Source organism: Boleophthalmus pectinirostris, unplaced genomic scaffold, assembly GCF_026225935.1.
Source record: "Boleophthalmus pectinirostris isolate CB_2022bp ecotype Guang Dong unplaced genomic scaffold, ASM2622593v1 HiC_scaffold_18, whole genome shotgun sequence".
NCBI lineage: Eukaryota > Metazoa > Chordata > Actinopteri > Gobiiformes > Gobiidae > Boleophthalmus > Boleophthalmus pectinirostris.
The window spans coordinates 43,605,091-43,632,841 of NW_026571133.1; the positions used below are offsets into that span (position 1 = coordinate 43,605,091).

A 27,751-nucleotide genomic window follows, 5' to 3' on the forward strand; every position below is an offset into this window, starting at 1 on the left:
GGCAGTTCAGAAGACATTTATTATGCACCTCCATGGCACACACACGCACACACACACACACCATGCTGCAGCCACAGTGTAAACATTGAAAGCACTTTAAGGCCAGGCATCAAACCACACGTTTCCAAAAATAATAATACAGTGTTATAGAATACATATATGAGGTCATCACTCTGGGACATTCAAGACAAAACAGAACTGTTCTACAAAGGTTTGGCCAGTACAACCTCCTGGAATGTCATTTTGTAAACTTTATGGACTGTGGTGGTTGGGAAAATGATTTCATAGTGAGTATTAATAGCCTGGATCGGTATGTATGACCCTCTATCCCTCTTGTAAAATGTTGAAGGTACAGACCGGTCCCGGAAGCAGATTCTGCAAACTTTGGCAACTCCACAAAATGCATCATAAACTCAAGTGTTCATATAATGGTAAAAATATTTCACACAGTCTGTGAATAGGGAAAAAAATATTAAACTTATTCTGTAGTTTACATATGTAAATGTAAGGGATTGGGAATATATGTAGAATATTACAACTTTTCATATAAAAATTCTTGCAAAAATTCAAACTTGCCCTAATTTTTGGAAGAATTAAAACTTTCCTAAATCCGACTTTGAATCGTACAGAAGGATTTGCTTATCTAATTCAGTCTCGTAAGGTCGTAAGGTCTCGTTTGGTGTATGTAGGTGCTGCTGGTAAGAGGGTCCTTATGTCCCTATGAGAAAAATGAATTTGGAGATAACAGCCTTTGAAGTGACACTGCCCCATAGAACTCCATGGGTGATTAAGTGGATCAAAAAATAAATAAGCAAATAAAAACATATTTTGGTGCAGATTAGTCAGTTATTTATGGGTGAAGGTTAATATGTTGAACAAAGAAGAAAATGAAATTAAATAAGTTTTGCTTATTAAGTGTGGCAACTACTGTATGTTCCCAGTGTGTCCAGTAGAGGGCGCCATGTCACTCAACAAAACAGGATAGTTTCTAAAGCGGGATGCAAGAGGGCCCGGAACCTGAAGTAAAATCATGGATTCTTAAATGAGATTTGAAATGTGTATGACTTGATTTAGCTATGCTTGAGTGAGAGGCTGTTCAGTCCTGGCTAGACCATACTAGACCATACTAGAGTGTCACTGGGGCTTAAAGGGCCTATTCTGGTCAACTCTTTTATAGTCTTTTTTTCAATTACAGAAGTTTTAATTTCTAAAAAAAAAAAAAAAAAAAAACTAGAAAAAACATGCATTCTCGTGGTGAGGAGGATCATCTAACCACAGATCTGACCAGTAACTGACTTCACCTCTTTGTCTCCATGGAGATATAAGAGTGTAATGCCATACTGTGGGACATTCCAGGTTATGCAATATCTCTGTTGAGATGAGCAAAAGTCATAGTGCAGTAATATAATTTTGTAATATCATTTTTAGGTATGAAATTTAGCAAAATATCTTTACTTCATAACATATTTAGCTGTTCAGAAGAGTACAAAAGTACAAGTATTTTTGCTCATCATTCAACACTTCCTGAAATACCTAAGGGGTTTATTTATTTTTTGTGAATTCATCTATGGTTAAAATCCTGCCTCCATCTTTTGAGGTCAGTCCCAGCATTAGCACAATTCTGTATCAAGATCACCACATTTGACCCAGAAGTAGTTCTCAAAATCTGTGTGAAATACATTACATTTGATGTCATAATTTCATTTGGAAAGCACTGGACATATAACTCTATGGGAGAGTCAAAGTTTTTAAAGAAATGTCCATACTTAAAATACTCAAAGAATAAACCCTATTTGTTGAACAGGCACACAAAATATAGGCATTTGAATAATGTTATCAGTTTTAATACTAGTGTAAGGTTTGGGGCAGTTGTCGTGTCTTGTGGATTGGCCCATTATATCCATTATTGGCCCACCTCATTATAGTTAATCATAAACTATGTCAAGGTGCATTTTTACTTTTTTAGATAAATTCTACTACACAATTGATATCTGTCTGCTTGCTCAGTGTGAAATAACTGGCTTATTAGATGTTACCCATTTGTGCATATAATAGGACTGTTATAGCACTAGTTGTAAAAATTAAATTATGTCTGGGAACTGCCTTATGACAAAGGACAAACAAACATGCACCAAGGCTAAATGGAAAGTAGGCAGGTCTAGGGTGGGGTGGGGAGCAGCTGATTGGTCGCTTCCTGATGCTGTCTAACATGCACACTTCTTCTCATTGGTCTGTGGGGCACCGAGCTTGGCCGCTCCCGTCCCATTGGCTGGTTCAGCAGGAGGTTTGTCCACGCACTGCTCCATCCTCTTCATGACCAGGTCCAACAGCGTGATGACAGCCTTGTCCACCTCCACCCCGGTGGCAGCACTTGTCTCAAAATATGGGATCCTGGAAGGGACAAACATACTTTACTTTGTGAAGCAGAACCTTTAAAATGGTAAATTTCCAGAACCAACATCAGATCTAATGACTAATGAAACTAGTTTTTGAAATTCTAGAGTAATGTTATTTATTTTATATAAACAAAGATTGAAAATACAGTTTTCTACCCTCCAAATAGTATTTTAGGGTTGTATCTGTGGTCCTGTAATTGTATCTGTAGATACAATGAAAAACTATGAAGGGGTTAACAATTTTCCGTAAAATCTAAAAATTACAATTAATTAAGATCACGGTTAACTAAATCAAGTGTAGTGCAGTTCATTGAAGCTCCCAAATTTTTATTTCATCAACATCGACATCGACAATGTGACATTTCAGGCCAAGCCCTTCTTCAGACAGGCCCTGCTTGGCCTGAAACATCACATGGTGGTGTCAATGAAATAAAAATGTGGATGCTTCAGAGTACTGCAGTGAGGATCTCTTTCCTTTTTTGTACTATTTTTGTTGGATGTGCATGTCTTTATCTAGCAGTCTTATTCCTAATGTTAAACATTTCTGATATATTTGTGTATTTAGAGGATATTATGGAAAGACAGTGGGGAAAGACACTGCTTGACATTAACTGAATACAGGCAGGTATTATGACTTGTGCATATTTACCAAATGATGGCTTTACCAGTTACGTGACTTTCTGTAAGAAAATGCATCATGACTTAAGCATCAAAGCAGAGTGAGTAAAGTGAGCAGAGTGAGAGGACCAGAGTGAGCAGTGTGAGCAGAGGAGAGGAGAGTGACCACAGCAAAGTGAGCAGAGCAAAGTGAGCAGATGACCTACCCATACTTATCGGCCAGCTCCTTAGCCTGTTTCTCCTGGACCTCCCTCTGATCTGCCAGGTCCGCTTTGTTTCCTATCAACACGATGTCCGGGTTTTCACAGTAGGCATTGGCCTGCAGCTGACCTGGAACAACAAACATGAGCCCAGTCACATGACCCATCCCAGTGTGCTTATTCTGACTCAACACACATAATGAGCCCCACATCACATAACTCCTCCTGTGGGCCTGCTGGTACATGTCTTTGGAGACAAGCAAATAGCACAACCACCAGAAAAGTTACATGGTGCACTTTTTTTGCAGTTTTTATATTTTAAAAACAGCTTTTTTGCAGTTTTAAAATATAAAAAAATGCAAAAAGCTGCAAAACTAAACAGAACAGTAATAAATAAGAGGTGATATCACTGAGCTTTTAACATGACAAATGTTAAGATGGTGGACCCTCCCTAGAAAACTTACACAGTGCACCTTTAAAGAAACAAAACCACTGGCTGCCAATTGAGAACAGCAGTGGCTGATTTCCGACCGCTCATTTATGGTAGATCACCACATGTCATCACAACAAAGTGACGAATAGCTGGAGTTCAGAGTAGGGAGCAGTGGATTTTTAAACAATCTGCACCAAATAAGTCCCGAGCAGTGAGCATGTATGTGGGGTAAGGGAAATGCATGAGGTATGGTTGTGTGGAACATACTCATCCAATTGCGGACGTTGAGGAAGCTCTGCTGGCTGGTGAGGTCAAACATGAGCAGGAAGCCCATGGCGTCTCTGAAGAAGGCAGTGGTCAGGCTTCGGAACCTGCACAAGAGACACACACACACAATGAGTACGTAATCACTGACCACGTGGGATACTCTCATGGTGATGTCGTCAAACACACACATGAATTACATACATTTCCCCAAGACTGATCCTGATCATAATGACTCTTTGTCTAACCTAAAAAAGTGCTCTGTCACAGGTCTGCCATGCCAACTTACAGTTAGAATGTGTGTGCTTTCAAGGTATTATGTGTAACTGAATAAATGCACGATAAATAGATTTAATGCCATACTGTAACTTGATATGATACATGTCCTGATACGTCTCGTTTGGTTCTTGGCGAGAGCGGATGCTTTTTCTCTCCTCTCCTGCCCCTTATCTTCCCTGCTTTGCTTCTTTTGTCTTGTCTAGTCTATCTACTTTTGAGAGACTCTCTGCTCTGCTCTTCCAAACCTAAATTAACTATAGATTTGATAAGTTGATAAGTCTCAACGCAATTGATATATATATTTTTTGTGACGATGAACGCAGGTTGTCCCAGTCCGTGGAGGACATAGAAGACATTTACCTTGTCAGAACCATGATTGCAGGACTTTTGCTGATTGGATTTTTCGGAAAATTCAGATTACTGAGGCAGCTTTACTTGAATGACTGAAATGAGGGGCTTAACGGTGAGCACTTGAATTTGTGACTAAGGGGCAGGTTTGCTGTCATTGACCGCTGGTTGGATGGACATGGTAGCTCTAAATTACAATATTGGATAACATCTTGGAGAAAACTCAAAGGTTTGCAAAGAGAAATGGACTTGATACCTATATATGGACAAAAACGAATGACAAATACTCAACCCCTCGCAGCTTTGCACATCCAGCCTGGTGGGCATGTCTGTTGTATCCAGCGCCCAGTGGCTGTGGATCCAGATTGCTGCTGCCTACGTTGGGGTAACTCAGTGCTTCTCAAATAGTGAGGCTCCGTCAAGGGGGGCGCGTTTGACCTCGGGGAACATGCTTTTTTATTTGCGCTTGGCTTCACTGTGACTACGGTGGGAGACGAGGAAAGACCGGTGTGCTTACTGTGTCTAAAAATGTTGGCAGCGGACAGCATGAAGCCCAATAAATTAAGGCGTCACTTAAATACATTACACCCCAATCACTCTGATAAGCCGTTTGAGTTTTTTCAGCGAAAACGTGCCGAATATTGCCGACAATCATCCCGCTTTGTTACTGCTACTTCAGTAAACCAGCGAGCATTGTTGGCATCATATAAGGTGGCAGTGTTATGGAGAGGTGTACTTATAACAATTTTATAGACAAATGATACTATTTATAGTCACGCGGGGGGGCACGAGATGTTTTATTCTTCCTAGGGGGGAAATGACAGAAAATATTTGAGAAGCACTGGGTTAACTCCACATTCCTCCCTTACCCAGTTGCTAGTTCTGTGAAATGTTTGTACCGTGTTTTGACTAAGTGCTGATGTCGCGGAGGTGTTTTCACTCTACCATACTCAGCCCTGAAAGGAGCATGGTCTGGGGCTGTTCTTTTTTTTCTACTCCCCGTCTCCTCATGTTATGCTGCTCCCTGTCTTCCCCATACATTCTATTGTATGTTTGTAATGGACGGATGGGGTGACGGGTCCAATTTTGATTTCTTTGTATGTTCACGTACAAATAAAGGCCATTATTCATACATATCCACCCCAGCCACAAAAAGATCACAGTACACATGTATTGATACGCCAAGAAGTCCGGAACAATTCATATTGATACAATATAATACAATATATTATATACACGCACGCACACACACAGTTTCAGCTATACTAAAAGCTAGAATCGAAACCAGATACTAATTCGAAGAGCTATACGGTAACTGGTTAAAACTGACCTTCTGAACAGTTTCAGAAGAATCTTGAACTTCATCAGAACTAGTATATGATCTCATTATAATATAAAGAAATTTGTATTTTTTTCTTCATTTTGGTATCAAAATCGGTATAAACTATAGAGTCAATTTCCTAGCGTCAAAATAGAGTTTGAAAATTTTGTATCATGACACATTACAAAAGATTGTTCCAAAAGATAAACAGAGCGAAAACATAGATGGTGCAGTGTGTGTGCATGTCCGTGTGTGTGCGTGTGTATGTGTGTGCATGTCTCACCTCTCCTGTCCCGCGGTGTCCCAGAGCTGGAGGTGCACTTTAAAGGTTTTCCCTGCGGTGGTCCCGTTAGGGTTGGACGCGGTGTAGACCTGAGGAACAGAACAGGCATTTTCATTCAAACAAAATCTCTTTTTCTCAAATAAGTCTATGCATTAGTGATTGACCCATATAGCTACTCTGTGGAGGAAACACATTTCGACCACGTGTATCCGCGATCTTGTTCTTTCGATCATTACCCAGAGCTCATAACCATAGGTGAGGGGGGGAACGTAGACTGACCAGTAAATCGAGAGCTTTGCATCACTGCAGACGCTGCACTGATCTGCCTGTCAATCTCACGCTCCTCAGTCATGAACAAGACCCCGAGATACTGAACTCCTCCACTTTGATTATTTTCCCCAAATTCTGTCATTTAAATTTACTACAAACTCCCCCACAAGCTTTTTCTTCAAATACCTACAAGACAGCAGTGTAGTGTGCAGTTTCCTCTCTACATTAAAGTGTTCAGACAAATTTCTGTAGGCAGCTGGTTTGCCAAAACTACATAATTGGCCAGTGCTGGAGATTTTAAATCCATAACCCATATGTTAAAAAATGTAAATATCAGCCCAATATATCAGCCAAGTTACTGTTTGTTAGGACAGGATCCATAACCGTAGACCTGTCACCATAACACATTTTTATCGATGATACTTTACTACAGATACTACAGATTCTAAAACACAAGTGAACTTAATAATTGTCAACTCTGTCAGATGTAATCATTGTAATAAGGTCTATTTACTATTGTGTCCTATTGAAGTGGGTCTGGTCAAGCAGTAACGGAGGGAAACAGGCAGATTTTTGACATTCAAATGTGTCTTATTCAGAAACTAGAGGGACTATTGAAATAAGTAAAGTATCAGAATGTAGGAAAGAGTTACACTCCAACAGGGTCAAGTTAAACCTGTGATATTCTTTCAAGTTGTTGACAAAAAATTTTTAAAACTCATGTCGGTAACGGAGGGAATGAAATATGCAGCACTTTTTGGGCAATAAATCCAAACAGTGATAACTCTTGGTTCTCACTTACATATCCTTAACAAACTGGTTTGAATATTTGCTTCATATAGTTTCTACCATATGGTACAAGATTAGGTTGAAAAACCTCTTACTTTTTGAGTCATGAGATTTTTTATTAAGAAAGGTCATGGTAACGGAGGGAAAAGTAACGGAGGGAAAATTGTACAAACAAGTAGAAGGTGCAGGATTTTGCATAATTTGTCGCTTTTTTCTTCCGAATACTTTAATATTACTTCAAAATGAAAGAAAACTATTTCTATAAAATATGTCAGTCCTTCCAAGCAAATTTTGATCATTTTAAATACATTTTTTTTTGTAAAATCATGTACCTTCATCAACAGTTCAAAGATGGAATAACACAAGATATGATGAAATACATCCATTTATTTACATGATTTGCAGGTCTTTGAAATTTGGGAAATAATTTTTGTTCCATGTTTCATACATGGTCTGTTTAAAACATATGGAACTTTAGAACCAAAACTGGTACAGAAAAAGGGTCAACAGTTTCATAAACTAGAGTACATATGTATCTGTTCAATACATTTTTATATCAGATGCATTATATATATATATATATATATATATATATATATATATATATATATATATATATATATATATATATATATATATTTATTTATTTATTTATTTATTTATTTATTATGATGACATAAAACACATTTCTGCAAATACTTAAACAACAAACTTAATTGCAATTGTCAAAATTCATGTCTGTGAACTTCACAAGTGTGAATCACAAATGTGAAAATTAAGAGTTTTATATCATTATGGATCCCTGTGGTTACTCACACCATATTTTGCAGTTTACATGCAGTTTAAAGACTGTAATCTTAAATCTGCAGAAATTGGATTATACAGTAATCCAGTGGCGAGGCGTCAGGGCCTGCAAGGCCTTCTCTGCTGGCCTAAAAAAAATATCTGAATCACAAACTGTTGTGAATTATATTATTATTTTTAAATAATTCCTTTCAGATCTTTTCCAGTGGTTGTGCTGCTTCCAGACATGTATTTTCATATTAAAGCATTTGACCAATCACATTTCAGCCGTCACTTGTTGATAGGCAGAGTTAAAGTCAAAGAGTGTGCCTGACGCCTTCACAATCTGTTCTGAAGGCCCTCGAACATAAAATAAATGTCCATGAAGCTGTTGCTTCAACCAATCAGATTTTGAGTTGGTATCGTCAGGGCCTACTAGCAGACTGGATTCAGACCCGCTGATTGGACAGTCAGAGCGTGAACCAGCCAAAGCAGAAAACTGCATCTGTAGCAGAACAAGGTCTAAACCAGGTCTAAACCAGGACTAAACCAGGTCTAAACCAGGACTAAACCAGGTCTAAACCAGGACTAAACCAGGACTAAACCAGGACTAAACCAGGACTAAACCAGGACTAAACCAGGACTAAACCAGGACTAAACCAGGACTAAACCAGGATTAATCTTGGACTTGAGTGAGAGTGAGAGAGTGTCTGCAAAGCGTGATAGGGCGACAGCTGCACTGAGCCCCATGCTGCTCCCGGCACAGTCCTTTTGTCTGCGGTCACCCAACAGTCTACGCGGGCACACCTTCGGGCCAGTCCCGACAAACAGTCCTGGTTTAGTTCTGGTTTAGTCCTGGTTTAGTTCTGGTTTAGCACTCCAGCGCTCCTCATTTCTTCTCCGTGCACCACACGCTCTCCTCTCCTCACTTCTCTGTGCACAGAATCTCCACAGCTCTTTATACTGTGTATAATGTAACCATAAAATAAAATGTTACTGAGGAGGAGTATTGAGGACTTTTTCAGATGGAGCACTACTGACGGTCTAGGTGTGAAATGCACGCTCCACCACTGCAGTAATCAGATGTCATGTAACCAGTGTCAGTGATTTTACACATTTTCCTTTGCAATAGGCCCTTTGAGGTCATCGGTCACAACGGTCAAAACACAAATATTGTTTGAGCAGGAAACACAACACATACTAGTTGAGGAAGTAAAAATGTAATATTCTGTGTGAAAATGTACACAAAATAAATACTGAGCCCTGAGATTTATCAATCCATCTTTCATTTGTTGAACCTTAAGTCGATATAATCTTCCTGACAGGCCTCACAATCGGGTACCTGGACTTCAGTGACGTTCATATGGCAGGTAAGTCTATACTTCAACTTCTCACTATGATTATACTAAAGGCAGTTAGCCTTGTTTGGCCTCATTTTGGTTTTTACTCTTATTCCTAAATTAGCTGAAGATTTGGAAGTTTAATCTTCCTTTAATATAAATACACTTAAATACATACTTTTTCTATTTGAATAGTGCAGTTTTGGTAAGACAGATACTAATCATAGAGCTTTTTAGTCGACTACTAGATGGCAGGGCATGCCAGCCCTTCTGTACTCATACCCACAATCAGTGTTATGTCACTTCAGTACACTCACCACTCTCTTTTCCCTGAAGTCGATGCCCACTGTGGTGATGAACTTGGGGTTGAACTTGTTGTCTGTGTAGCGGTACAGGAAGGTGGTCTTGCCCACACCGGAGTCACCCAGTGCCAAGAGCTTGATCAGGTAGTCATAATCCCCATCGGTCATAGTGAGGACTGAGAGAAGCCTGCAGACACACAGCACAGCACACTTACATAAGCACAAGGTCAGGCCATGTTTATAGTGTAATCCATAAGGAAAAGGGTGGGTTTGTAGGCCAGCCAAGTTGAGGACCACTGCTCTGAACCTCACACAAGACAACAATAACTTACAATAACAGGGTTTCCTGGGAAACAACCAGCTGACAGCATCTCCATGGCAACGCCCACCACCAGGACCCTCCACACATTGCATACATAAACAGAAATCTGTCACTTCCTTACATTATGTTGGTTAATTCTAGATAGAGGGCTAAGCTTATTGGCCCTGGGGGGGGGGGGGGGGGGGGGTTCAGTGCCTTGGGCGTTCTGTCAGTATGTTGCGTCTGGGGATCTACACACATGGAGCTGGGATTGGTCAGACTGCCTTGGGATTGGTCAGACTGCCTTGTGTTTTAAGTTAGTACTGGTTAGGGATACAATAATGACATTATTAATACTGCAATGTTTAATACGACCTATATACATGAATAGCACTGTAGAATTTCCCCTGGGAGTGGATAAAAGTGATTCTGTGTTCAGCTCCTGGAACACAATGACACTGCCCCTTTAAATATTCACCAATTAAAGTGATGTTTATTGTTAATTTCTTATCATTTTCTTCTTATTGAAAAGTAATGATATGTCCTGGTCTTTATATCTTTTCACTCTACTGGGCAGGCTGGGGCTGTGCTGATAGAGGTCTGAAACAAATACAAAGCACAGCAGGTGTAATTAAAAATGAATAAGCCAAGGAAGTCTGCACACCACTCTCACAGTGAACACAACCACATCACCACAACAACAACATCCACATCATCCACATCATCCACATCATCCACAACATCCACAACATCCACAACATCCACAACATCCACAACATCCACAACATCCACATCATCCACATCATCCACATCATCCACAACATCCACAACATCCACATCATCCACATCATCCACATCATCCACAACATCCACATCATCCACATCATCCACAACATCCACAACATCTACAACATCCACAACATCTACAACATCCACAACATCCACAACATCCACATCATCCACATCATCCACATCATCCACATCATCCACAACATCCACATCATCCACAACATCCACAACATCCACATCATCCACAACATCCACAACATCCACATCATCCACATCCTCATCATCCTCATCATCCTCAACATCCTCAACATCCTCAACATCCACAACATCCACATCATCCACAACATCCACATCATCCACATCATCCTCAACATCCACATCATCCACATCATCCTCAACATCCACATCATCCACATCATCCTCAACATCCACATCATCCACATCATCCTCAACATCCACATCATCCACATCATCCTCAACATCCACAACATCCACAACATCCACAACATCCTCAACATCCACAACATCCACAACATCCACATCATCCACATCATCCTCAACATCCTCAACATCCTCAACATCCACATCATCCACATCATCCACAACATCCACAACATCCACAACATCCACAACATCTACAATATCCTCAACATCCACATCATCCACAACATCCACAACATCCACAACATCCACAACATCCACAATCATCCACATCATCCACATCATCCACAACATCTACAATATCCTCAACATCCACATCATCCACAACATCCACAACATCCACAACATCCACAACATCCTCAACATACACATCATTCACAACATCCTCAACATCCACATCATCCACAACATCTACAACATCCTCCACATCATCCTCAACATCCACATCATCCACAACATCCACATCATTTACATCATCCACAACATCTACAACATCATCCTCAACATCTACAACATCCTCAACATCCACATCATCCTCAACATCCACATCATCCACATCATCCACAACATCCACAACATCTACAATCATCCTCAACATCCACATCATCCACAACATCTACAATATCCTCAACATACACATCATTCACAACATCCTCAACATCCACATCATCCACAACATCCACAACATCTACAACATCTACAACATCATCCACATCATCCACATCATCCTCAACATCCACATCATCCACAACATCCACAACATCCACATCATCCACATCATCCTCAGACCAGGACCAAACGAGGAGTGTGAATGCACCCTCAAGTACCTGCTTCCTACTTCGCAGATCGAACATCTGGTAACCCCATTTTTTGTTGGCTTTGCCATACTGGCTACAACAGCAAGACAGAGCCTTGATATTGGTTTTGTAGCAGTAAGGAATGTCATAAACAACATCTCCAGAATGTGCAGTGATCAGAACACAATTCTGTCTGTGGAGTCTTCAGAGCAAACTGTTTTTATCCAAAAGGCCATATCGTCAGCTTCACCTCTGTCTCCTTCAGTCAGAGTCAGATTGGACACATGTGCCATTACTCATTAACTCCATCCAGCCTCGTCACACTGACCTTTGGTTGCAGGGATGAGAAGAGAGCAAGACTTCTGACCTTATCTTAAACCTCAGATTGGTTTGGCTTTTGGCTCAGACACAAATCCAGTTAGCTCAGTCGATAAAGCCTGCCCTGCTGTAACCAGGCCCCTGATCGTATATAGCAAATACAGTCAGCAACAGGGTGTCACCTGTACTCCAGAGCATCCCCAGAGAAACACGTTTGGGGAACAGGACTCACTCCTGTAGACAACCGGAAGGGCCTGATTAGTTTGTCCTCATCTACAACTGTTCAAATGTATTCTTTTACCATTTTGGAAAAGAAAAGGACAGCGCATATTAATGTGCTCATGTATGATAAATATGCTAGATTTTAGCCAAGCTAGTTTCTATTTTCAGTCCCTGGACTGGCTGATGGAAATGTTAAAATCACATTGAACAGAAAACACAAATATATGACAGGCCACAAACCACAAAAACTTACAACAGCAAAGTAAACACAAATGGAATGGGGGGGCTGGAATGTGAGAGTTGGGATGTGGGAGTTGGGATGGGGCTGGGTCTGCTGCTGTGCTCTTGAGTTTGCATCAGTATGGTGCACACTAACCCCTGGGGTAGTCCCCCAGCTGCTAAAAGGTCAGTGTGAATGAGAGACAGGGGACCAGGTGCAAGTTTTGTCCTGGTATTGATCTGGTTTATTCCTAGTATAAATCTGGTACGGTTCTTCTGATTTAGCCCTGGTTTAAATGTGCTTAAGTCCTTTTACTCCTGTTACAGTTTAACAGTGTAAAGTTTAATTGACAGTAAAAGTGTAATTGATAGCTAAAATTGTTGGTTGCTCCTCATCTGGGAGTATGACATCATTACATTTAGATTCCAAATGTGCAGCATGTGGAGTGAGCCTTGTGATTGTTGGTTTAAAGTAGCTTCACCTTGAATCACACAGTTATTATTATGATCTTTTCTGATCTTTACATCTGTTCTGAGGGAAGGAGCAAGAGGAGGAGACCTGATGGCGTCCACAGTGGGAAATGACTTTATTAAATATTAACAGCTGTGTGATGTAAAGACTGGGAGCTGTGGCTGTATATAAACCGCTGGCACTGGAAAAGCTGCTCATCAGACCAGTCTGGATCCATATTGTTCATTATTAAAAGGAGACTGGAAACTGGCTTCTCACTATACTGTACTCTGGGCTTCCTCTACACTAACATTCATGTTTCAGTGAGGTGGGTACAAAAGACATATTTTTTTTACTGAAAAAAAAAAGTTAAATAATCAAGTAGAAGGACAAAGTAGTAGCCCAAGAAATTACTCAAGAGTAACTGCCAGGATATAACAATTGATTTTTAATTTGAAAAATCATATCATCGTGCTGGAGTGCTACAAGAAATGCAAATTCATATTGCCATCCACATAAAGCTTTTGACACTTGTAGACATAGGTCATTTTCACATTCTGGACAGATCCCAGTGCTCACTAGATATAGTTCTGTTTATTTTACTTTTTGAGTTGGCTTTGTTCACTTACACCATGCATCTTTCACCCCAAACACACACTATGACACTATGAGCCACGTGAGGCATCTGCTGAACACTGAACTTCGTACCAAAACAACGTGCTTCAAGCAGATAGAGCCCTGTGAGTGCACATTCACTTCCTCAGCACTGTATGAGGTGGTCTTTTTGGAATATACATGTATATATGACATAGACAGCATTAAAAAAAAAAAAAAAAAAAGTTTGAACAACACAGAGACAGACCCAGGCTCACCAGCGCAGACGGGGGCAGGAGGAGATGCAATGGTGATAAGAAGTTTCAAGTGCTCTCAGAGCTTTCAGTGCAAGCCAATGTGTCTGTGATGTTCACTCCAGCCTAAGTGCACCACTCTTAGAGCGTATGCTCTCTTACGTCTACCGAACTAGGGTCATGTGAAAAAGGCCTTACTCACAGTGGTAACCAAAACTTTTATTCCAGTAGGTTGTGCTACAGTGGTACGTCCTGTTTGGCTTCAAAAGAAAAAAAAAAAAAAAAAAAAAGGAAACGAAGCCCCACACCAATCAGAAGTCAAACCCGACACCTTCTGGCTGTGAGGTGGAGTGTACCATGCTCCCTAAAGGAGAAGACCTCAAGGGCGTTACAAAGAAAACAAACACTGGAAGCTCTCTGAAAATATGGGTCTGTGAGAAAAGCCTTTAGGATATTTGTGACCTCCTGCTGCTGCTCTTGTACTTAAATGGTGCAAACCTGCACTTTTCCCATTGTATGAAGTATCTTATCTGATGATTTTTTAAAAAGGCATATATTATTATTTTCTGTCTTCTGTTCTAATGTTGTTTCGTCATCACAAGCATTCATGGAGTTTTGTTTTGTTTAATTCACATGTTTAACACAAACCCTGCACATTTATGCAAAGTTCTTCTCTTAAACAGAAAACACATGCACTCTGTGATGTCAGGTGGTGTCTCCACTGTGTTTTTAAACTCCACAGACCTTCACTCAAATCATTTGAAACTGCCAATACAAGAGTCACATTGTAATATAGGACTTTTAATGAGTATAATGTTCCCTTATGGACAAATAAAGGTTTTTCCACATAGATCCAGAGTAATTCACACATTTGTTTGAGCTTAGTGGCACAACTGTCAACGCGGTGCTCACAATGGTGACTTTTGTGGACAGAAATGTGATTAGATGAGGCACATGAAAGCTCACAGCAGTCCTGTGACTCCCATGTCTCATCTGTCCAATCACAGCTGGTGTTTAAAGTGCATGTCTTAAAATATGGAAGACACACCTTCACTCACTGATTCTGCAGAAGTCAGATGTTTTTAAGTCACCTTTTTTACTCATAAGATGCCACTGATTTGATACAAACCCACCATGCGTTTTGTGCCTGTCAATCACAGCCCTCAGACCTATATACTTATATATTCATTCACACACACACACGCACTCACACACACACGCACACACACACACGCACACACGCACACACACACACACACGTACCTCTTTTTGAAACTAGAAAACAGTGGCCCAAGAAATTCTAAAACTACTACTCAGGTAGTACTCAAGTAATTGTCGGGATGTTACATCTGATTTATCATCTGAAGTTTATGCAATTTGAAAAACAAAACCTGAAAATCAGGTATTTTTGGATACACACAAAAATGAGACAATATCTGAAGGAGCTGCTAGAAACACAAATGTTCAAATCATTTCATATTGTCACATGTACATATACATGTCACACTTTTGTCACTTGTAGACTTACTCAGTGTGAAGAGGAAGCACAACAAGAGTACTGTTACTTCAATATAAATATTAGTGAAATAGGAGTAAAAGCATGCTGCTAGAAAAGTACTCGACAAGTCTATGATGCACCTCTGAAAAACATGGAAGAAAAAAGTCTCTCAAGATAATTTTTCACATGTGCTATTTGTCGCAAAGACTAAATTGCCACAAGATCGTGTATGACTGAACATATGATTGCAAATCTTTGATAAGTGTATGTTTATTAAAGAGGGCGTAACTGATATAAAAGATTGGATTTGAGATTTTTAAGTTCAAGCAAGACTCAGGTGGACTTTCTGAGGGTCTGGCTGTGACCAGAAATAGAATTTAGGGCAGGACTCAACAAATGTTGAATGTTGAACCAATTCAGTATAATCAATTATCTAAATGAGTTCATTAATAAAGAATTGATTAAACAATGTTCATTGACCCATATCTGGAAATAACATTGACCAAGTTAAACAGACAGCATTTGGATATGAAATATGCTTATGAGAGTACTACTCTATACCAGAGTCTAAAGATTGGAGTCTAGATAAAACTAAGATGTTTGTGTAATCCTTCAGTTGTCCAGGTGGATCCACAGTCAGTAGACAAAACCAAAATACACAACTCTCCAGTTTCATCCAGAATTTCATTTCTCCTTTAAGAGTTTAAGACTTAAGAGTAATCTAAAGCTATGTGTTGGGTCTAAACTAATACATTAAACCATCTGTGATACAGGAATATTTTAAGTTGGAGAAATGTGAAAGCTTTGCTTTTAGTCAGATCTACACAGATGAACTACAGTCATTTGGATAAATCACACCAAAAGATGGGCACACATTTGGAAAAGAGAACTTCTTGGGTGTTGTTTCTCTGGAATATTCTTTGTCCAGCAGACAATAAGGAGTTACTCTGTGTGTCTCTGTGTGTCCCTGTTTCTCCATCCTCTCTGGTCAAAAGTCCCAGTTGAACTCATGGGTCTGGTCAGTCTTAATTTCACTGACAGATCCAGGGTCCAGTTAGATCTGAAGGGAAGTGGGGGATGGTCATGCATCCTGGAGAGTCACAGAAGACATTATCTAGCCCAAACTGCTCAGTTTGTTCAACAAATCCCATTTAAAATTATGTCACCATGGCAACGGTGAAGCGGGCACTTCTCACAGTTTCAGAGGTCAACCTGTAACACTACATAAGATTAGTTCAGAAGAAGGTGAGCTTGGCTCAGTTTGGCTCCATAAAAGGGTTGTCAAAAATATCAAAAATCTGATACTTATTGATACTAAAACTAGTATTAAAACTATAGATACTCATTTGAGCAAGTAATGTACTAGTATACACCCATGGAGCACTATGGAACCTACCTGGACCACTGAGGGATTACACACATATAAGGCTCATGGGAATATAAAACAAAGTACTACCATTTAACGTTTTTTTATGGTCAAAATAAAGAGTGTTTATCATCATTGTGATTTGTGTTAAGTATCAAATCTGTTGCTTAGTATGGACATTTTAGTATCGTGACAACACTACTATACACTACTCTTTAACACCATAAATGACAAACCTCTCATGGTGAACACTGGGGAACAGAGCATCACAGTGTGGACATCCCTCACAACACTTTGTCTGTGGTCATGTGGTCAGGTCATGTGATGGGCTAAGCTCTAGTGAGGCTGTAATGATGCACAAGACTTTCTTTTCATAGGAATTTTCATAGGAATACACATCCGTTTGAGCCGGGGCGGGGGCGGGACCTTTACCCCTCCTTAAAGGTTTACCCCAGGGATCTATTCTTAGCTCCACACTGGTCAATATCTATATTAACAATATCACGCAAGCCACTGGCCAATTTCATATGCATTTATACACAGATGACACTATCCTTTATGTATATGATTCTTGTCTTAGCACTGGATTCTCTCAGCTCCTAAATAGTTTTACATTGCCCCAGCATGCCTTTTCTGACCTCCATTTAACACTGAACACAAAACAGACGAAATGTATGATCTTTAATAGAAACCTCCCACAGACCAAGAGCTCACATAAAATTATGGCCTTGGACGGCTCAGAGATCCAGATTGTCGATCATTACAAGTACCTACGCGTGTGGCGTGTTTCTTCATTTAATTTTGAAAGGCACATTAACAGTCTGCTTACTAAAGCCAAACTAAGGATAGATTTCCTATATCAACATAAAAACAGTTTTGCATGCCTGCAAAAGAGCTATTGGTCGAAACTACAGTCCGCCCGATCATTGACTATGGAGACCTAGTTTACAGATCTGCATCAAAAATACTGCTCTATAAGCTCCATGTGATTTATCATGCAGCCATCTGCTTTGTCACAGGTGCACCATTCCCCTCGCCTGATTCATCAACCGGTTTTACTTAGTTTCACTTCGTACAAACCGTCTGACCTCGCAGCCTTAGATTTCGTTGACTCGAAATCTAAGGCTGTGAGACTCTGTAAGACTCTGGTAGGTGGGTACTTTTTATCATTTAACCAATCGCTGCTATTTGGTTGTGACGTATGTAATGCACTGCTAACGGGGATAACTAGCATATTAAGCTTTTCCCAAATCCTGTAGGAAGAAGGACAATAACGTCTTTCTCTTTGAAATTCACCAAACATTCTCTTTATTCTTTATTCGTTAATCGTTGACAACACTGAATATATGACTCTTCGCTGATTGGCTGGTGCCCGAACTTGCACTTTTTGCAAACTGTCTAGTGTATTTGGTTCCTGACCTAGTTGCTGGAGAAAAATAAAATTGAGCAGAGGCACTAGGTGGCACCAGCCTTGCTACCATTCACCACCCATCATTGCGCACTTTACTCTCTGGTGAAGCGTCCCTCTCTCCACACCCGCAGATAAATTCACTGGTTACTGTTAATTTATAAATGTTTAATTGGTAAAACTCCGTCCTACCTTAGCTCACTACTACACATCCACAGCTCCAGATGCTCCAACAAATACATAACCCTGGTCCTTCCTAAAGCCTGCAGAGCTTTGGCCATTCCTCATTTTAGTTTTCTGCAGCAAGTGACTGGAACCACCTTCAACACACTTTAAAACTTAGTTTCAAACTTTGTAGGTTCGTTTTTACCTCTGTCGACTTTTAAAAACTCCATCAACAGTATTTTATAGGATAATTGCACATGTTTTTAACACTTTTATATCTTTAATCTGCAAATGTTTCACTGTCCTACGTATATCTCCATTCACTGTTTTATGTTATGGTTGATGTGTGAGTGTTTTCTGTTTGTGCTTTTGTTTTATATTGCCTCTTGGCCAGGTCATCTTTGTAAATGAGAAGGAGTTCTCAACAGATTTACCTGGTAAAAATATTGAATGAATCAAAATAAATCAAATAAAACATTGTAATTGTTACTGACTGTGGATACTGGTGTCATATTGGTCCTGCTAGCTTTAATGCTGGGCTTTGACACAGTGGACCACCAGATGCTTTTGTCCTGACTGCAGCACTGTTGTGGGGGGATACGAGGGAGTACATTGGATTGGCTGAAATCCTACCTCAAAAATGGAAATTTTTGTGTCTGCGTTGGGTCTACTGAGTTCTCTGCTGCCCCTCTCAGGTGTGGAGTGCCCCAGGGCTCCATTCCTGGGCCTCTTTGTATCGTTTCCCTCTAGGATCGATTTCCAAAAGCATGGCATTTCATTCCATTTTAATACAGATGATATGCAAATGTATATGCCATAAAAATGAGAAAATAAATAAAATGCCAATCAAACTTCATTTGGAAGGCTGCAACTTGTCCAGAATACTGGCTACATGCCTTTTTACTGGCACAAACAGACGAGGTCACATCAAGACCATTTAAATGTCCTTGCACCTGTCTCTTATTGTATTGATTTTAAAATCCTTGTATTTGTCTTTAAATGCCTCCATGACCTTGCCCCACACTACCAGTCCAACCTGCTTCAGCCTTATGCTCCTACATGCTCACCTAAATTGGCAGATTATGCTTTGCTAGTTGGATTGGATTGAATATATTTATGAAAAATTAACGATTAGGATGATGATTAGGGTGATGTAAGCTTATGGGCAGAGTATTGGACAGAATGGACTGCTAACAGTAAGGAGGGTTCTAATGGTGCAGGAACGATTGCTAGATTACTCAAACAAGCATGGATGACATCTAAAACCTCTTCAAACATGTTTTGATGAGAAAACAACATTAAAACATGTTACAAAGCAAAATAAGCCTGTTCCAAACTACATGTATTTAGGCTACTTACAAAGGATCAAGCTGACAATTTTACATCATTGTTTTTTAGTTAGTTGGATGGTACATAAAAAGTCTGAATGTCTTAAGTCGTCTCTACTTGAAGTCACAAAAGGCCCAGACAACATTCCTGGATGAGTTTTGAAACACTCATTTTGGGATCAGAATTTTATGCGTTAATCCTGACCACGCTGGAGCCCAGACGTTCATTTCAACATCGCTCCAACATTTCACTTCATAACTGATACTAAAAATAAAACCTTGGACTAGAACAGAACCAGGGACTAAACCAGTGTCAAACCAAGCCCAAAACAGGTCACGTGTGAATGTGCCCAGCAGATGAGTACTGTTAAACCTTCAGTATACTGTAGGCATGTGTCTTTACCTGCCTGTATACCTAGGGTCAAAAGTATCAAAAATCACACACTAATCAACCCTAAAACTAGAATGGATCACGATGGAACCTACTTGGATTACACAGATATAAGGCCACATGGTAATATAAAAGAAAGTACTACCATTTAATATTGAAAATCACATTCTATTGAGACAGAAAGAGACCGAGAATGTTTTTATTCTCATTGTGGTATCAGAATCAGTATTGAGTATTGCATCTATTCCTTAGTATTGAAAATGAGTTTGAAATTTTAGTATCATGACAACACTGTACACAACACTGACTGCGCCCTGAGAAACCCCCCAGACTGCCCTCACCCACAGGGTTAAAACACACTCACCAGCTCAGCAAAGCTCCACTGAAGTACAGCCCAAGTCCTGCTCTGAATTGGATCATTTTAAATTAGATTTCAAGGGTAAAGATAGAAGACTTGTAGACTCCGAGAAGTTGCGTGTGAAGTAAAGTTCAAAAGACAACCTAAATGCTTTACAACACTAACACTAACAAAAGTGAAAGCCAAACCACACACCCAAATTCAAATTCCTCAAAAGACAGACAGAAATATTAAAAACAAATAAATTACCTAAAGAGGGAGCCGAGATGAAGTGGCCTCAGAGCAGAGGAAGTGGTAGTGAAGGGTGAGGTCTGCACTAAGCCACACCCACAGGAGAGCAGCGCCAATCAGCAACTCGGGCACAGAGTCTGTCTCCCAGACTTGGCCAATCCGCTCTTTCCTTTCAGAGTTTGGCTCCAGGGATGAGAGCCACAGCAGTTACAGCAAACATCTCCAGAACAACAAACAAGTCACAAGTGGCAGTCACAAGGTCCTGAGGCAGCAGCAAGAGCGCATACCACAGCCATCAGCACGAGCCATCACAACACCACCAGGACAACGGCTGTGTGAATGCAGGAGAGAACAAGTGACCATCCCCACCTGGACACCAAAGGATTTTAAACACTTCTGACACATTTTCAGGCTGAATCCTGCTGTTGCATAGACAGCAGGCCCCATCCTACGCTATTTTTTGAGTTATAATGTAGTTTCCAACACAAACATACCTGGAGTTGTGTTCTGTTCCATTCACTCATGTTTAAATAGGCCTATCATGATAATTACTATATGGATTAATCGTTAAATAGATGACAGATTCTTTTTGGAGGCCAATATTTATCTGTGGGACATTTTTTTTGCACTAGTGGCAAAATGTTGGCTATTTTTCTGTATTATGGTAAAATCGGAGCTGTAGAAGATTTTATAAAGAACTTCTGACTCATTACAGATACAAACAAACTATTAAAGTGTTTAATTCTGCCATTTATTCATTACAAGTCATATTTTCTAAATATATTGTACATTTAGAATACTTGGTTTTGGTTTCAATAATATATAATTTATTGTCTATATCTCAGTCGGTCAGTCAGCTTTACAGAGCATTATTCATTCATTCCATACCTGGTGGTGGTAAACTACTATTGTAGCCACAGCTGCCCTGGGGCAGACTGAAGCACAGCTCTAAATTTGCACCATTGGCCCCTCCAACCACCACCATCTCTCACGCACACTCCACTTTCATACTCGCCAATGTGGGTGAAGTGTCTTGCCTAAGGACAAAATGTCAGTTTGTGATACAATAATTTATCACACTTCAAAATGTGTTATCATCACAGATCTATGTTTAACGCACGAACCCTGCACATTTAAGCAGAGTGCTTCTCTCAGAGTGAAAACACTATGTTCCATCTTGTGATGTTCTGTGGTTATAGGAAGTGCTCCATTGTGTTTTTAAACTACAGACACCTTCACTAGAATCATTTGGATGATTTCAGCCCTGGAATTGTTCATTTCTATTGAACTAAAGGTAAAAGGTAGCTATTAACATGAAAACTACCACTTCATGACATCACAAGGTGGAAGAAAGCCTTTTGAGCAGACTAATAATACAGGATTACTCAAACATTCACAAAACTCTGGCTGTTTTTGATGAGGTAACAGCATTATAACATGGCTTACAGCTCACAAGAATCCATTCTGTGTAATGTAAGTGCTCAGTAAGTTACATTTACTTGAGTACCTTTTTAAAGAAATTGTACCTTTCAAAATACTTTTTTATGAGCATAATTAGTCCTATTTGTGTAATATTTTCATTGAACAGTAGTGAGACCCTCGAGATCAAAATCAGCCTATAAATAGTGTTATTGCGTCCAATTAAAGACCCAATCACAAAAATGGCTTAAAAATCACATGCAGACTACCACTTTAGAAAGATGAAGTGCCCAATGGGAGCTGAAGTCACCATAAACATCATCACAACACAGAGTCGTGTTACAGATTTATTGGGGCTGATGTATAAATGGTTCATACAGCGCACTCACAGAAAGCTTCCAGTTTAACCACAGGCATCTGCACAGACACCTGTCCCATGGCCTCTGGGGCTGTCAAAATAAAATGTAAACATTCTTCTGTGGCTTTCTTTCCACCCTCCCTGTCTGAATTGGAGATGTGGATTTATGTACTCGTTCACACTACATAATATAATATAATCAAATTAAATTGAGAAGGAATTTTGTACGTCACATTGGGCGTATGCTGATGAACACAGGGCATGATCAGCAATATACCGTCATCAAAAGCAGAGCACAAATTACTCCAAATACAACTTCCAGAGTGTAAATGAGAAGGGGGAACAGCTAAAACATGATTAAAAGCTCTGAAAGGTGTCCTTTAACCAAATATGAAACTGATATCCAATCCAGTATAATTTTCAATATCAGTGCCGACATTCTATACTAGTATCGGTACATGTTTAATTTAGTTTTTCTCATTTTTGTGGCACTACTTAAACTCCACACCAGGAGGGAGGCTGATACTGTAAGAAAGACATCACATCTCACAGTCAGGTGGAGGAAGCAGCTATACACAGTAGCCAATCTCACAATTCCCAGTGATCCATAAAAGTGCCCCTGCCCATGGACCAAATGAAGCACATACAGCTGAGGAGAAAGCTTTCACCACAGCGTAGTGCTTCCCCTGCATGGAACTGTGTGCTTCCTTACTGCTCTTCTCACTGCTCCTCACTGCTCCTCACTGCTCATTCACATTCCAAAAGATTTTGATACAAAGGAATAAATGGTAGTAAAAAGTACTTCTTTAGACAATAGAATGTGATTTTCAATATTAAATCATAGTACTTTTTTATATTCAGTGAGATCTTATATGTGTGTAATGGTCAGAGGTGCAGTAGGTTCATGTTGGTCTATGTGTGTGTACTAGTCTATGTGCTCTGACACTTGTTCTGATACAGAGAAACATCATTCTAAACTATTCAGGAAAGCTTCATTTCTGTCTTGTGAATGGGACTTTTTTTTAGTACCGATACCTGCTCAAATGAGTGTCTAAACTTCTGTACTAGTTTAGTATCGTTTCTCAACTTCATATTAAATATCATGAGTTGTCCAGGAAAGAATAGTTCTTGTAACTTTGGTCCTGTGTGTGCTGTGTAGTGGGCATGACTGCGTGTGCCGTCAGCTGTGGGCAATGCTCCTGGTTCATGTCGCATATTAGCACTGTGCTGTTCAACATTGCTCCACTATGCCTGTTCTTGTCATACAAATCTAATGCAAATCATGCACCTGCTGTTGCTTTAGTGAAGGGTTAGACTGCACTGACCAGCAGCTGGTTGGGTGTACTCAGGGCTAAGCATGGGGTAGGACCTAGGCCTCATCATACACATATGCAGCTGCAGAGGATAGACTAGTAGTAGTAGTAGTAGTAGTAGTACTTGTAGTACTAGTACTAGGCCTAGTACTAGTAGTAGTACTAGTAGAGATTTGATTTACCTCAATGCCTTCTATCTTCCTCACTCCCATCTGAAAACGCAGATTAACCTTTAGATATTGTCCCTCACTTGTTCTTCTCAGAACACACATATCACACGTCTCCATGGAAACAGCCAATGCACAAAGACACTGCACAGGACCAGCTCAACACTATAGAGCGACGACCACTCCTCACTGCTAAGCACCCTGACTATCTCTGACCAGCCCTCCCCACTAAGCACCATCTCTGACCAGTCCTCCCCACTAAGCACCATCTCTGACCAGTCTCTCCACTAAGCACCATCTCTGACCAGTCCTCCCCACCAAGCACATCTCTGACCAGTCTTCTCCACTAAGCACCATCTCTGACCAGTCCTCCCCACTAAGCACCATCTCTGACCAGTCCTCCCCACTAAGCACATCTCTGACCAGTCCTCCCCACTAAGCACCATCTCTGACCAGTCCTCCCCACTAAGCACCATCTCTGACCAGTCCTCCCCACTAAGCACCATCTCTGACCAGTCCTCCCCACTAAGCACCATCTCTGACCAGTCCTCCCCACTAAGCACCATCTCTGACCAGTCTTCTCCACTAAGCACCATCTCTGACCAGTCCTCCCCACTAAGCACCATCTCTGACCAGTCTTCTCCACTAAGCACCATTTCTGACCACTCCTCACCACACACCAGCTGAGAACATCTCATCTACCTCTGACCGCTGCTGACCACTCTTAAGGACAGGACATCTTTTTTTAAAGGTTTAAAATGTGAAAAATTAGAATATCAGGTTTATTGTCACTAGTGTAAATAGCTAACACCAGGGAGAAAAACACAATGACCATATTGGGAATCCAGATATTAAACTGTGAGTGTAACTGTCATGGCAGCATTGTGGCTTTTTCCTCACAGCAAGAAGGTTGCAAGTTCAACTCCTGGGCTGCCCAGGCTTTTCTGTGACTATGCATGTTTCTCCTTGTGTCTGGGTGGGTTTCCACCATGACCCTCACAAACCCAAAACATGCACAATAGTTGAAATCCTCCAGCTGAAGTTGTACTGACTGAGACTAGCTCCTGGCTCCTGACAGCAGCATCACTATACTTGATGTCACAATGTTACAGATCTCCAAAACAACTGCAATTTTATCTTTCTTTTTCAATATTTCACCCAAGTAACTCAAAGTGTATCATAGCTTCACCTGTCAGTGTGAAGCTCACCTGCCAAAATGCACTCATCTCAGTAAAGAAATATCAGGCTTGTGGAAGAGGAAAAGTCTGTCTGGAGATAAGTGCTTTAGCATTTTAAAAACTAGTTGCACCTGCACAACTATAGGGACAATCAGAAACATGAAACAACATAAAAACTGCAAAGACCACATCCTTACCTGGAAGAAATGAACTAAGGAGCTTCTTGTGCTGACGCAAAAGTTTAATCCACAGCATCAGACGTGCCACTGTCTAGGTACAACTGGAACATCTCCACTTAAGAAAATCCACAGCATTCTCCAAGCCTAGTTGTATTTACAGGAACCGCACACACTTAATGCAACCCAAATACGCTGTGGGTAACGTGATCTTAGATATGGAAAGAAGCTGCTTCCACGCGCCTTCCCTTCATCCTCAGTCTGTCTGGAATCCTGAGAAAAGTGACTGAATTGAATCCTGCACTGATGCTATAGGATGCTACTGATGCTATAGTCTCCGAGACGAATAGCGGTGTATGACTCATATCACCGCCTCCGAGCTCGCACTGACGCTGGGGGAGTCACGTCGTGCCTCCCCCGTGCTCTCGCCCATCTCCGGTTCAGATCCCACACAACTCACCTTCCTTTGACGACACAAACTCAGATGCTGCGGATGCCTGGTGCGGTCTGCTGCCGTGGAGTGCTCGCTGCGTGTCCGAGTGCGCTTCTGGGGCGTCGCATCTCTCCCAGGGTCCCACGGATGAGGAGAGGAAAGCAGGCGGCCCTCGGGAGCCTGGAGGCGGCAGGGCTGCGTGCTGAGGCCCGCTGACGGAGCGCGGAGCTGGGGAACTCTGGGAAACCTCCCACTGCACGGAACGGAGATGTATGCAGAGGAGGAAGAGGGGGTGACGATGAAGACGATGCATTCACCGACACTCGGAATTTGGAGGACTTAACAGGTGCTCTCCTCGTCTGACCAGCGCACACAGAAGGCACATGTTGGCTGGTTTAGCTAAAACTAAGAGACCTTTTAGGTCGCGTGCACTCATTTTTGTCAGCACAATCCAGGTCCAAAATACAAGTGATGTAGCCGAGTAGGCTTACTAGTTCTGATCCAATAATATATAATTAGTTTGCAAAGTTGTAATTTGCACGGTCTGTCCGTGAAAGCAGCATTGGTGAAGTTTCACTTCGGAGCCATTTCTTGAAAGAAACCTTCTAGGTTCTGGGGTCAGCAGCAGCAACAGTGACTTGAAATTCTGATGCAGAGCTCTCTTTAAACACGCTGTAGTGTCTCTTTGAAATGATTTAGTACACAGATTAGATAAATGTCTGTGGGCATAGCCTAGGGCTTGTGTGTTATGAAGAACCAAAAATAACATCATTCAAAAAATAAATAAATACAATAAATGTTGGAATGTAATAAATCAGTTGGTCAGTTGAAATGTAGGCAATGGGTAAATTTAAAAAAATGCATTTACACATTAACACATCACATTCTGGGGATTAAAAAGCTCAAATATATATTAAATATTCTTGTTTTACATTTCTGTAGGCCTACTCATTTACTTACTGTAGACATTTTTTCCTGTTGTATTCAAAACTGTGTCAGGAAATACCCCAAGGCCTATATATTTGTCTTTACATTGGCTTTAAGGCTACTCACCATGAGGTGCCATGAGCATATCTGCTGGTTCACTGAAAAAGGAAGTAGTTTAAATAGATTAGACAAAATTTATTGATCCACAAGAGAAATTATTTGGACACAGGAGCTAAGGAGAGAAAAAAAATATATATGGTAATAATAAATTCTAAATAAGTAGCAAAATACAGCAAGACACAGGAGTCAAATAAGGCATGATTATATAAATGAAAAGATACAAGTCAAAATAAAAAATAAGTAATAAAATTAGCTATATTCAGCTTTATACAAGAGGTCATAAGGAAAACAGTGCAACAATGACGATGATGATGATTGACCGGGCATAGGGTTATCTGTTACATAAGGGTGAGTTGTCGCACAGTTGTAGGGAGTATTATCTGTTTCATAAGAATGAGTTGTTGCACAGTTGTATGGAGCATGGTATGAATGTCATCCTGAATCAAGGTAAATACAACAGAAGGGGCACTTACTGAGATGTTTATTTTGGAAGAGGACAGAAGCAAGGGATCTGTGTTCGCACTGTTTTCACTTTTCCAAACATATTTTTGAAAGTATATCCATAATCCCAATGTGGCTACAAAGAGCTGTAGAACTTACAGTGAGATGTGCGAAGAGCCGGTATTCTGTGGAAATGCCCCGTCGAAATGAGCCACTTCACGTTTTTCCGTGTACAGTCATATAGATCCAATAAAGCGAACCTGAGTTTTACATCATATTTCTTTGGATTAGAGATGCAGGTTTGATGCTGTTTGCACGCAGTGATCACACTTTATACTTTAGTTATGTCAAATTGTAACTCATTTATCCGAATCTGCATAAGCAGTTTATTTCAACATTTGTATTCTGCTCAAATAGGCTCAGACTAAAGAGAGCACATATCGACAGGACAATTTAGCCATC

The 27,751-nt window shown here is 40.5% G+C and overlaps 2 protein-coding genes across 2 annotated transcripts; one reads left to right on the top strand and one right to left on the bottom strand.

Moving 5' to 3' along the window:
* On the bottom strand, nt 1–26,093 carry rab27b (RAB27B, member RAS oncogene family). Its single transcript, XM_020938381.2, has 6 exons — nt 25,829–26,093; nt 9,642–9,813; nt 6,143–6,231; nt 3,915–4,018; nt 3,221–3,344; nt 1–2,391 (listed from the first exon to the last, which is right to left on the bottom strand). The coding sequence occupies exons 2-6, from the start codon at nt 9,792–9,794 to the stop codon at nt 2,205–2,207; spliced, it is 657 nt and encodes a 218-aa protein (XP_020794040.2). The 5' UTR covers nt 9,795–9,813; nt 25,829–26,093; the 3' UTR covers nt 1–2,204.
* LOC129408881 (uncharacterized histidine-rich protein DDB_G0274557-like) lies at nt 10,920–11,318 on the top strand (the record flags this gene model as incomplete). Its single annotated transcript, XM_055153214.1, has 2 exons — nt 10,920–10,973; nt 11,187–11,318. Coding segments are annotated over 2 exons (186 nt in total), but the record flags the coding sequence as incomplete, so codon positions are not given.
* Nucleotides 26,094–27,751: the final 1,658 nt, after the last annotated feature.

Bases quoted from the DNA above. Each gene is read 5' to 3' on its own strand.
- rab27b (XM_020938381.2), bottom strand. From the start codon at position 9,794: ATGACCGATGGGGATTATGACTACCTGATCAAGCTCTTGGCACTGGGT. The intron at 4,019-6,142 runs GTGAGACATGCA...TCTCTTGTGCAG, and splicing joins GACACCGCGGGACAGGAGAG to GTTCCGAAGCCTGACCACTG. The intron at 3,345-3,914 runs GTATGTTCCACA...TTGTTGTTCCAG, and splicing joins CAACGTCCGCAATTGGATGA to GTCAGCTGCAGGCCAATGCC.